The following is a 12988-nucleotide window of genomic DNA, read 5'->3' on the forward strand; positions in this document are numbered from 1 at the left end:
CCATAAAAAGTCTATATAGTTTTATTTTAGTATTTAAAATAAAAACAAAAGCAATTTAAGCCATATGTATATTTCAGTCTATCCTTTCTCTTATCTGTGAAAAGAAATTTAAAGGACAGTGCAATAAAATAAAGACAACAGACTTGTTTAAAGTCAGTTCATAGTTATGCACATAATAGGTAGCTTTATTCAACATATTATATATTTTATTTATAATGAAAGATGTCAAAGGTAACATAACCTTTACATATTACAGACATTTACATATTATGGACCAATTCTAAGTGAATGGTGAATGAACATGAAAATCGTTTTGATTTTTGAGGAAATTTGAATAAGTCTTCCAGAAATGGCACAAAATTAATTTTAGTTATCTCTCTCTTACACACACACACACACACACACACACACACACACACACACATACACTCATTCTTTCTCTCTCACCCTTTATCTCTTTTAGAGATGCCGGAAATAAAGATGCTGATTTATATTACTTCATCAGAATATTTAATTTAGGTTGCTGATGGATCATTTAAAACAGGATATTCTTACCTCCACAAGAAGATCCACAACATCTGTGGGCATCTTTTCAATAAGAATTTCAATGACTCTCAGAATCTCCCCTTTAGCTCGTGCAAGAGTTGTTGTGTGCATATTCTGCTGTGATTGGGTATTTGCTGCAAGGGCCGTATGTCTGTGTACCTACAAAACATTTCTAAGCTGTAGATATGATTGACACTGATATAGTTTTACATTTCTAGCCATGGTTTATTTTTCACTTTCTAATACTATAGAAAAAAATAAACTTCTTGGGGTGAGTCAGAAAATACTTTTGATTGCAAAAACAACATTAGTATAATAAAAACTCAATAGGTATTGCCTAATAGAATTCTGTAAGTTCCTGAACATTACCATGAGATGTTAATACAACACTATCATGACATGTTTAAAAAGAAACATATTGAGGACTTGTGAATTTGGTACATTTGGAACTAAGGTAGACAGAAGTTGGCAGATGCCCAGGAAGTAAAAGATACGATCCTTGCTCTCAAGTAATGATAGTGCAGCTGACCCTTGAACAACATGGGTTTGAAATGCATGACCCGACTTATACTCAGATTTTCTTCTGCCTCTGGGCCTCTGAGACAGCAAGACCAATCCCCTCCCCTTCCTTTCCCTCAGCCCACTCAATGTGGAAACGACAAGGATGAAGACCTTTATTTCACTTCCTTATGAGTTTCTTCACATTATCTTTTCTCTAGTTTACTTTATTGTAAGATTACAGTATATAATATATATAACATACAAAATATGTGTTAATTGACTGTTTACATTATCAGTAAGGCTTCTGGTCAACAGTGGGCTAACAGTAGTTAACTTTTGGAACAGTCAAATATTATTCGTGGGTTTTTGACTGCTAGGGGGATCGGTGCCCCTAACTCCCTTACTGTTTGAGGATCAACTACAAATAATACTTTAACCACACTGTGTCCCAGAAATTATTCTCTAAGTGCTTTACAATTAAGCTGGGAAATCCAAATGAACATGCCTCCAAAAATAATGAGCATGGCAAATAATATAAATTCAGTGTGATTTTCCCCATACAATTGTAAGCTTTATAGTTTGGATGAGAAAGAATATTAACAGGCCCTGGACTAGCCTGTGAAGAGCCATAAGGTAGTAGGCATAGAAATGGGGTACAGGTCAGAGACAATAATAAGAAACACTTTAGCATTTTACTCTAATACTCTAAGATTGAACAGTGAAGTGGAAAATTTGTGTGTGTTTTTTGTTTTATTTATTATTTAATATTTACAGACAGCGTTTCACTTCACTATGTTGCCCAGGCTAGACTCAAACTCCTGGGCTCAAGCGATCCTCCTGCCTCAGCCTCCCAAATAGCTAGGCCTATAGGCACATGCCACAGTAACAGGCTGAAAACTTGCTTTTAAAGGTAATAAATGTGGACTGTTATTTTAAAATTACCTTTCCAACCAAAAGCTGGAGTAGAATGAATTCAAAGCATGGGTATTCTAACAGTTCATTTAAAAAAAATACTCATACGTAAATGGTGCAAGGGAAGTTTGAAAACACAATTAATACAAGGACCTGTCAGACTAATGTGAGGCTTTTTCACTATATTCAATATTACAACCTGTGCATATTCCACTGATGGGAAAACTGGCAAAAAAAAAAAAAAATCTTCCAAGACTAATAAAATTGACCACTTGTACCCACATATACATATACATATACACATTATACATAACTATATAATACCTACAAAACAAATACATACATATGTATATTTTAAATCTAGTGGAACCTTACTATAATACTATGCACTATTAGAAAAATGCACACCCTTAGTCTACAAATTTATTTTAGATATGAATTCAAAGCCTCAGTGCCTCACATAAGCCTATACAAAATGTTGTTAGGACTTTCTTTGCTCCCCTCCCAGCGAAATTTGGCACAAATAGTTACAGCATGCCTATTAGGGATAGCTCTGGGGCAGACATAGGCCCAATAGGTTTCAGTTTATCTGAGTAGACTCAGAGGTATTTATTATTTTAAAAATTCATCATAGCTACAGGAAAAACAACTCAGACAGAGCCCACACCCTATGGACACTGCGTCTCCCCATTATTCATGCTGAAATGGAATAAACCTTTAAAAAAATTTAAGGGCTGATGATTCTTTCTTTTTCCTCCTCCTACTAAGACCTATAGGAAAGTTCCAATAATTGGCTCATTGTTCTTTACTAGTTTTCCAGTTAGATGTGGGCAATTAGTTTGAACACTAAGAACGTGGGAATCAATTGGCATTCAAGTCTTTATCTGTGACAAGTAATAGGAAAAACAATTAGCAAGTTTATGACTTACATTTTTGTTTACAGTTGGAGAGCCAGTGCTAAATAAGAAGTTTAGTTTTGATGACAAGTAGGTACTTATCTGTGAAAAATGTGAACACCTTTAATGTCTTTGAGTTTTCATATGCCTGCTATAATTCAGATTGAAAAATGATTGTCAAAGATTTACAAGTGAATTGAGAACAGAAATGAATACAGAAGCACAGGTCATGAATGCACCACACCGTGGAATTCAGTGTGCATGCACACAGACACATGTGTTCATTTCAGTACTAAATTACTAACTTGCATTGTTCTAGAACAAACTAGAAAGACTATTTGTGGATATGAACCCTCAGCTTATAGTATCAAATAATTCCTCTGAATGAGAAGATGGCGCACACTGAGAAGCTCTGCTCACCTCTTTGGCTATGGTGGTGATGAAGGCGGGTGGTCTGGCGGTGGCAATGAGCGAGAGGGCATGCCTTGCAGAGCGGGCCGAGTCAGCTGCTGGGCTCAGAGGCAGCCCCATTGTGATGCTAAACAGGGATCAGAAAAAGGGTAAAAAAGAAAAGAAGCATTAGAAATATAGACTGAAAAGATTAGACACAGCTTATAATGTCAGTTCAAGGTCAATGGGAGCACTCAAACAGTTAGAATATAATGGACTTGCAACAATGGGCAGTGATTAGGAGTCAGAGTGTTCTGGCATCAAATACAAAATGGAATAATTAACCGTGAAGATTGAAAACAGTATGTGCATCTGTCCAAAGTGTTAAAAATGCCTTGTTAACAAATTATCAAGAACTAGTACTGAATACATATCACAAAGCTCAGAATGAGGTAAGAACGAATTATCATGCTGAGTATTTTCAAATTTTTCCTAAAAATAGTTATTTATAAAGCCATATTAAAAGACTGTATCTAAGGCTGTATATCTGAAAGGAAGGCAAGATTCACTCCTGTCTATAAAATTGTCACAAGTATTGAGAATGACAAAATTATTTTTCGTTTGTATATTATTTTTCATTTGGAATATCCTTATACCGCCGGTATATCCCAGTTTAGTACTTTTAGACCCAACCTACTAAACAGCATGCTTCACCAACAGTTACTTAGTACTAATGCCAAAAATTCTATTAACTGATACTAATTCTGTTTATATAAAGAAGAAATGGCATGATGTTGTCCAGGCTATTTGTAAGACGATGCACACAATGAAAGAGATCTTCCCAAACTGTCAGAATGCCAGGGTCATGGTAGGAGAGTAACACTATATTCACTCTCCACCTCTACTACATGAAAATATCAACATTCTTGTTTCCAAGCTTCCTTTATATTATATATAATCCACTGGGTACAATATCAAGACTATTATTAAAATGTGGTACGTGATCTGCCCATTAACTGTATACAAGGAGTATTTTGTTACTCAGTATGGGATATAATTATAGTTTCCCGAGTTAAATATTTTTATATTTAAATATGTATATGAAGACATGTATAAGAAATATGTATATGAACACTTATCCTACTCCAATTAAATGAGTCTATGTGCTTCATGTGTAAACTGGATTGTATTTACTGAAAATTCTCAAAAAGTTTATAGGTATCTCTATAACTGATCTCAGAACCATTATTTTAACTTGTAGCTGAAAATAAAAATGACGTAGGCATTCTCATCATTGTGAAAGGAAGTTCTGCTTATAAGTCTTTGTGACTGTTACACTGCTTACATCTCTGACTGGTAGTATAACTGTCTCTCTTCTTTTTCCCATACCGAGGGTAGAGATGAAGCAGGGGCTCAGAGTATGGAGTATGGAGAGTTTTCCTTTGATGTTTAACACTGAAAAGAAAGATGTGAGCGGAGAGAACACACACATACTGAACAATGCACAAGCAGAAGGCATCGGTGGGCATCTCCCACCTCCCTGCCATGGAAGAGCCCGACATTCTTGGGTCCCAGTAGGAGTTAGAAAGAGGTGTTTTGTGAGAAAGCAGGATGGGCAGTTGGCCAGTTTCTTTTCTGGATTAAACTTGGCTAATTGCAAATTCAGTGAAAGAAATGTTTACTGTGTGAGTAGTGCTGAGGCTAGACGGCTTAATACTTATTGTAAAATTCAGATTATAAACCCAAATTTTAAGTCAAGTTTTCAAGGATTCAAAAGCCAGTTAAACTTTGTAGATACCCTGTGATGCTTCCCTTCATCCATCAATGTAGATGAATAGGGACTGATGATACTGAAAGGCTATAAACAATCAAAATGTTACATTAGTTGAATAATTCTAAACAAAATGAAATCAAGTTTGGGAAAATCAATAAAATCACAGAATGCTGGAGTTGGGAAAGATTTCCCAGGCAACCTCCCTGACAAGCAGTCAGCCAGGGAAAAGGAATGTCCATCTCCTGGGCAGCCCATCCCAGATCTGGAAGGCCCGCTATAGGGGAAGAAGTGGGTGCAGAGCCCAAGGTCTAGGTTGAAAGTCAGGCTTTCCTGTGTTATTTCACACCCTTTGCATCTGCTCCAGAATATCCCTATGAAGTGGTTGATACAGGTATTCACAAGTGAGAAGTCGGGTCTGAGAACTTAAGTGAGGGGCTGGGTAGTTGTGTGATGTCTTTCAGGACAGCTAACCTTTGGAGAAAATACAGTGGGGAGAGGTGTGACCATATTGTGGTTACTTGGATTACTGAACCAGTACTGTGACTAAACTCAGTGGCTTTGGATGAGTGGCTAGATTGCATCTTTGAGAGAAGATTTTAGTGATACGTTTTATACTTGGCCTTCAGCTGTTTTATTCAATATTAATAATGGTTTGAAGATACAGGATGCACAGTTATCAGCTGGTGTGGTTATAAAGTTGTAAGGGAGAGTAGTTATATTACGTAATAGAACTAACATCTACAAAGTCATCAAAAAGATCAGACTCAGCTAAATAAGAAGTCTTATGTGTGGGTACAAAAATGACCAACTTCACAGGGGTGGGATTGGCAATACACTGCTGAACCAGGCTTGTGAACTACTGAGGATTGCATCTGAAACATAAATATGAATGGTAGTGATCCTGCTACCCAAAGAACTGGGCTGTGTCATGAGAAATATAGTAATAGGGAAGGTGTTACTCCTGCTGTAGTTCATGGCTCTGGGTGCCTGTCTGTCCTCCCCGTGGATATACTGCTACCTAGGTGCTAAGAGAAAGGGTCTGGCTTCTGCAGGACAAGAGTTACAGTGTCCTCCTAGAAGAAGTCCAGTCTGTCCCCAGCTGTGTGCTGCTGGGATCCCTTGCCATTGGAAACCAACATAAGCAGGATCACAGCAAACTCACCATTACCTCTAAGTTCTTGCTTCCATCCCTTCTCTGGTTCTTTTCATGGAAAAGAAATGTTTAGTGAGAGGCTAAGAGAGGGACACACACACACACACACACACACACCCCCCCAGAATGAAGAGACACAATCATGTGTGCACCTGAGTGTGGAAATGGTCAGCTGACAGATCTTCACGGCTCACGCCACAGTGACAAGTGGATACTTTCCCCTTACCCTTATGGTGTGCCCTGTGGCCACCCTGGACTGAATAAGCACAACATCTGTAAAATGGGTATATTAAAATATCTACTTCACAGCACTGACAAGACGATTAAATGAGGAAACAAATACAAAAACAACTAGCCCTGCCGGCTCCTATATTATATGTACAATAACCGCTTCTTCTGACCAAAGATGCTTCTCATAAAAAGAAGCAAGGTGAAGGGAAAATGAGATAAACTACCAGCAGGTCGCCGTTTCAAGCCAAAAGGCATAGCCATGCATTGTCCTTCCATGTCAACAAATGGCCTTGTAAATTTGGGGGAATCAGCAAACTTCTTATAGTAAGAAAAATGATAAAGGTTGGTGCTTTGGTGCTGGATGGTGGGTCTAGAAGAGAAGCTATAGGGTAAGGGGGAAGGAAGTGAATCAAAGACATGTGAACCTACTGCCCACTGAGTTCACTGGAAGTTGGAAAAGCCAGCGCTTTTGAAAAGGCATCAGTGTGCACACCTGAGGGATTCCCTCCATTGGCATCCGGCAGTCTGAGCACAAGACTGCAGAGTGTGGATAACTCTACAGCTCTGAGGTCAGGGCTCTGCAGTGACTTGGAGGGTATGGCATCCACAGTGCAAAAGTAGGGGGCTGTGTGTGTGAGGGTAGAGAGGTGGTCAAGGCATAGAGAGAAACCTTGTGTCCCTCCTCTAGTCTACTCAATTCACCGTCATCATAGTCATCTTCCCAAAGCACCACCTTTGTTTCCTGGTTGCCCTACTTAAAAGTAACCTTCTCTACCACTTCTAGGAAAAACTCTAAACAGCTTGGCTTAAGATTCTAGGCCCTCCATAATCTAGTTCCCTAATTTTCAACTCATTCTTTTCAACACCAATGCTCCTGAAGTCAGGCTAATTTCCAAGCTGGTCCCTAAAGGTCTGTTCCTTATTTTATTCCAGTATTTTGCTAATGCTTCTCCTCCACCCCTTTCCCCACTGGCACAGTCTCCTCCCTCCTCTCTGTTCAATTCTGGTCTTCCCACATGGTATTCTCTAACTGCTACAGCACTCATTGACTTCTAGTGAAACAAAAATAATCAACAACAAACCCCATTTATTCCAGGCCCTTAATACTAAATCACATTCTGCCAGGACTTACGTATTAGTTTTATATTATGGACTCTGTACAGATTTGAAACATGCCTGTTAATTCTGTGTATCTCCCCAAAGTGCCCAGTTCAGCCCCTGGACATGGTGGTAGCTCCATACTTACGCAGTAAGTGAAGTAGCTGGCAAATTCAGCAGGAGGAAAAAAAATCATTTAAGCTAGTTATTGGACTGAATTGACCAGGCAATGAAGTCAAAGCAATTGATCTGGTAGTCCCAACAGATGAAGTCTAATTCTACATTTGGTTATCTCTAAAGTCAAGAGTGCATTGTCTGTGTGATATGCTTTAATGGGGGATGAAGAAGGAACATACTATCAGAGGTTTGAAATTAAAGGAGTATCAACCTTATTCTGGAATCTGCATGTAAACATGGAACGCATTTGTTTCATCTGATCCCGCCTATCTGGCTATTATGCGGATTATCTGTTACACAGGTTTATAGGATGGGTCTTTTGGTTCTCTTTATTCTAAAAAAAAGTGGTCATGACAGACTCTCTGTTTTACTCAGCATTTCAGTGTACACACCCAATATGAAATATCAGAGATGACAAATATTTTAAATAAAAATATGAATGGAAAAATCGTCCACGCTGGCTGAAGTCCCTCTTCACAGAACTGCTCATTAATCCTGTTCTAAAGCTCACTCCATCGTGGTGAAAGCGTTTCAAAAGTTACATGAAAGAACACTTTGGTTAAATGTCATGATCTAAAACTGTCAGACTTTATCATCTGTCAAATTAAGCAACAGTGTAAGGGAATATTCCAGGGGGGCTGGTGGGGGAGACATATAAAATTTCATTGAATAGCCTGTAAATTTTTGTCACTAGGAGCGGGGTAATGAAAAGAGTCTCCATCAAAAACAAAGACTACTAAAATGACTTTAAAAATGCATACTTAATGTATAGCCCCTGGGATTCCCATTTTATTCCTTCCTGGCTAAACAGGTATGTTAATATTTGTCCTCAATTTAACAAGATATCTTCAATTCCTCTGTCATGCTGTACCTTTATTTCATAACTCGCAGGTGGCATTGAGTTCCTAAACATAAAGGTGGCAATTCCTTCCTCAAATGTATATCTTTAAGATCTATTTCCTGTATGCTAAATACAATTACAGTGAATAAAAACTATGCTAATAGGATTTACTTATATGGCTTCCTCAGATTATAAATTTTCTGTTAAGAATAAATTTCACAGAAACAGGAAAAATATGAATAGCTTAAATATGGAATCCTAAAGCATCTTAGCATTTGTATGATGTGTTTCTTTCTCCACTCTTCACCCCCAAAATTCAAGAATGGTTGAGGTTTGAGTTAGCATACAAAAAATGTTTTTCTCCCAGTCTATGTAGTTCAAAAAGAATCTTTCTAATAATGGCACTGTGTCATGTGTCATGTGTCATCAAAGCATGTGTGGTTTCCAGGGACTTTATGCTTCTCTCTGAATGTGGGCAGTCTGTAATTCACTAACGTCCCTCAGCTGTGGCAGTATGTGATGCTCGCCCGGCCCCTTCAGCAACTAGGCCGGCACTGCTCCACTGTTCTCTTTCAGAGTAAAGGTCCTGCCACATGAATGAGGCAAATGGATCAAAATCACAGACCACAACTTAGACAAGTGAAGTCCAGCCTTCTAAGAGCACAAGAATTTTTCTGCTCCTTTGTATAGTGGGATTTTTCTGCTGTTTCTAACATTTTATCAATCAATATGCACATACCCATACCGATCTAACAAAATTATGAATGCACAAAAAGGATAATACTGTATGTTTCTACTTTTCTCACAATTAGCTCGGGATGGCTCAATCTATGATTCCAATGACGTGCAGTCTCAATTTTCTCTTAAACAGTTCATCATGGATGAACAGTCCATCCCCATTATTTAAAAATTTCCTCACATAAGATTTTACCTGCAAATCACTCACCTTTTTAAGGGTGGCATAGCCATATGGTACAGGAGCTGCAAGATGGGAATTGGGAAACCTGAGTGACAGTCTTGGCTCTTTGAGTACCACTGTGACCTCAGCCAAATTATTTAATCTGTTTAAACCTTATTTTTACTTAATAGCACATTAGGGGTACTGGATCAGATGATGTTGAAAAAGATTTTCATCTCTAAAATGAAAATCTTTAAATCCCATGACTTTATTCAACATTTATTGTTAGCAAATCACTTGGCAAATGTTATGAGTAAATAAGAATAAACATATAATATATGACACAAGTACTCAGGAGTTTACTGATATGTAAATATGGCTTTTACATCCTAGAAGGTACAAAATCTTTGATGAAAATAATTTTTTTTTTGAGATAGGGTCTTGCTCTGTTGCCCAGGCTGGAGTACAGTGGTACAATCATAGCTCACTGCAGCCTTGACCTCTTTGGCTCAAGTGATCTTTCTGCCTCAGCCTCCTAAGTAGCTGGAACTACATGCTCCTATAGCTTTTTTAAATTTTGTAGAGACAGGTTCTCACTATGTTGCCCAGGCTGGTCTCAAACTCCTGGGCTCAAGTGATCCCGCCTCAGCCCCCCAAAGTGCTGGGATTACACGTGTGAACCACCATTTCCAGTTGAAAATAATTTTATTAAACATATCTAAAAATCTAAAGTACACTGAAAATTCTGATTATGTACTTTAACAAATTGTTTTAATTCTGTGGATGTTAAGATTTGGAATGCAAGCTCGCATAGTGGTAGGAGCTTGGCTTTTGGAATAAGCTAGATTAGGGTTTGAATCCTATTTTTTTCAGAGACTACAATGTTACTCTGGATAAGAGGCAGCAACTCTCTATCAGATTCATTTTTTTCTCATCTGCAAAATGGGGATGATAATGCCTGTTTCTTGAACTTCTCTAGAACAAGTTGAGGACATGGAGACCTGAATGGCACAGAAACTCATAGGTAATAAGCATTCAGTAGGAGGACTGCATCCCAGGCCTCTATATCCCTGCATAAGGCTATGTGATAGGTGTTAAAAGCAAAGAAAAAACTCACTGCAACAATCTTTTCATAAAGTAAAGGCATACCAATCCTTTATCTGACCCTAATCTATTCCCCTGAGATAACTGGGACGGAAATTATGTCTGAGATTTATTCATTTATTTAGAATCAAGGTCTTGTTCTGTCACCCAGGCTGTAGAGTAGTGGTCCAATCACCACTTACTGCAGCCTTGGTCTCCTAGGCTCAAGCCATCCTTCCTCCTCAGCCTCCCAAGTAGCTGGGACTGCAGGTACATGCCACCATGCCCAGGTAATTATTTATTTTGTAGAAACGGAGGTCTCACTATGTTACCCAGGCTGTTTTCAAACTCCTGAGCTTAAGCAGGCCTCCCAAAGTGCTGGGATTGCAGGTATGAGCCACCACATCCAGCCACTGTGTTTGAGTTTTACATGGGAGAATCCCACTTTAAGTTCTACAAGAAATTAACAAATAAAATTAGCTAAAAATAGCATTTTCCTCCTTTCACCAGATGTCTGGGATGCCTGTGCTTTCCTACCCCTTTCTTTCGCATGCCCCTGTCCTTCCCCTCCTCTCCTCATAATCACTCAAATGACAGATCCAAATGAAACCCCTCCTTGTATCCCCTCTGGTTATGCAGGGTGATTCATTTCACTATGTCCTGAATGTCTACACCTTTTACCTTCCTTCTCACTTTGTGTCATGGTTATTTTGGGGCAGATCTTGTCTTTCCTGTAAGACTGCAACTGTCTTGAAGACATGATCTTTGATTCAAATTTGCAACTACAGAGAATACCTAATGCTCCTTTCAAATATTAGTTATTCGATATGCTTGATTAATCAATAAATAGTAAAGATTTGGCAAAATATCTGAAAACATTAGAAAACAACTGTAGATATTTTGATTTCAAAGATGTAAAATTGCATATCATGTTTCTAAAATAAAGGGGTAACCAATTCTGGAAAAAACTACTTTTTTTTTTTTTTTTGAGACGGAGTCTCGCTCTGTCGCCCGGGCTGGAGTGCAGTGGCCGGATCTTGGCTCACTGCAAGCTCCGCCTCCCGGGTCTACGCCATTCTCCAATACTCTTTTTTTAAGAGTCGTGTCTCGCTGTTGCCCATGCTGGAGTGCAGTGGTTCGATCATGGCTCACTGCAACCTTGAACTTCTTGGCTCAAGCAATCCTTCCCTCTCAGCCTCCTGAACAGCTGGGACCACAGGTGTAGGCCACATGCCCTGTTAATTTTTTATTTATTTATTTTTTAGAGATGGGTGTCTTCCTATTTTGCTCAGGCTGGTCTCAAATTCCTGGACTCAAGAGATCCTCTCACCTCAACCTCCCAAAGTGCTGAGATTACAAGCACGAGCCACCAAGCCCAGTCAGAAAATACCCTACTCATCTCGAAGCATATACAGTGTTTTAGGAGACCTCTTAGGAGTCAGCTTGGCAGGAGATGTCGGTACATGGGGGAGAGGCAAAAGGGAACTCTGTCATGATATGTGTTCTCCAGACAAGGCAGGGGACCTGACTGGTTGCCCCTCCACAAAACCCTTGCCCTCAGAAACTCACAAGAATATGAAGAAAGTAGGAAACATTGCTTATGGTTTTTCTTTTTCAATAAATGTGAACTGAAATTTTAAAAAGCACAAGCCTAACATAAAAGCTTCTTCATAAAGCAAGCTTAACATCACAGACAGAGGCAAGGCGGCTGAGCAGTGTTACTGTGTACACAGTAAATCAGGCACAAAAAGGGGCAGCCCAGCAGGGCAGCACAAGGGTAAGATCCACACTTAACCCCCTGCACACATCGCTGCTCCACTTCCCACCATCTCAGGCCTCTGCACCCTCTGCTGAGTGTGTCACGGATGTAACAGGCCATTTTCAATCTAAATCTTGTTATAGATTAATAAGCAAACATTTTCTTGCTTATTATGCAATTTATCATGATGAAAATTACATTGGACTCCTCAAGGCTACATGCTGATACATTCATTTATTCAGAGCTGTGTATAGAAAGTCATACTAATCTTCATGACAGAAAAGGATATAGCAGCAAGATTTAAATTGCCTACTGAAAACTTCAGTTTTTGTGTCTGTGAACAAACTACATGTAGATAAGACCTAAGCGCATCTTTATGCTTTCTGGTACAAGCCTAATGTAAATTTATTTAAAAACAAAATCAAACAAACAAACAAAAAAATACTAACCCTGAATAAAAGCCCATCATTTTTACTCCCAGGCAACAAAACAGTGCATACTACTGAAATTGTGTTTTGATCAGATTTAAAAATGAGCTCCAAAATTAAGTCAAAGCAAAATTTTAGACAATCAAAAAATGTGAACGCTTCTCAAGACAAACCAGGAGAGCTGCAATAACAGAAGCCAGCACTGTTGACGTGTGGCGGGCGTACACGGCAGCTGCAGCCAAGGGGAGGGCAGAGGTTGAAAAGATGTTCTGGGGCTTCACGCAAAGGCCAGCTGCTTCAT

General features: G+C 38.9%; 1 protein-coding gene across 1 annotated transcript in view; it reads right to left on the reverse strand.

Moving 5' to 3' along the window:
• The window catches only part of WDR7 (WD repeat domain 7), a 407408-nt gene that overhangs the window by 98626 nt on the left and 295794 nt on the right, over window positions 1–12988 (reverse strand). The window contains exons 23-24 of the mRNA XM_017890454.1: window positions 3276–3393; window positions 543–705 (exon numbers count right to left, since the gene is read on the reverse strand). Of these exons, the coding sequence (XP_017745943.1) occupies window positions 543–705; window positions 3276–3393 (281 nt within the window). The remainder of the gene's footprint in view (window positions 1–542; window positions 706–3275; window positions 3394–12988) is intronic.

Source organism: Rhinopithecus bieti, unplaced genomic scaffold (assembly GCF_001698545.2).
Source record: "Rhinopithecus bieti isolate Rb0 unplaced genomic scaffold, ASM169854v2 scaffold_17861, whole genome shotgun sequence".
Taxonomy (NCBI): domain Eukaryota; kingdom Metazoa; phylum Chordata; class Mammalia; order Primates; family Cercopithecidae; genus Rhinopithecus; species Rhinopithecus bieti.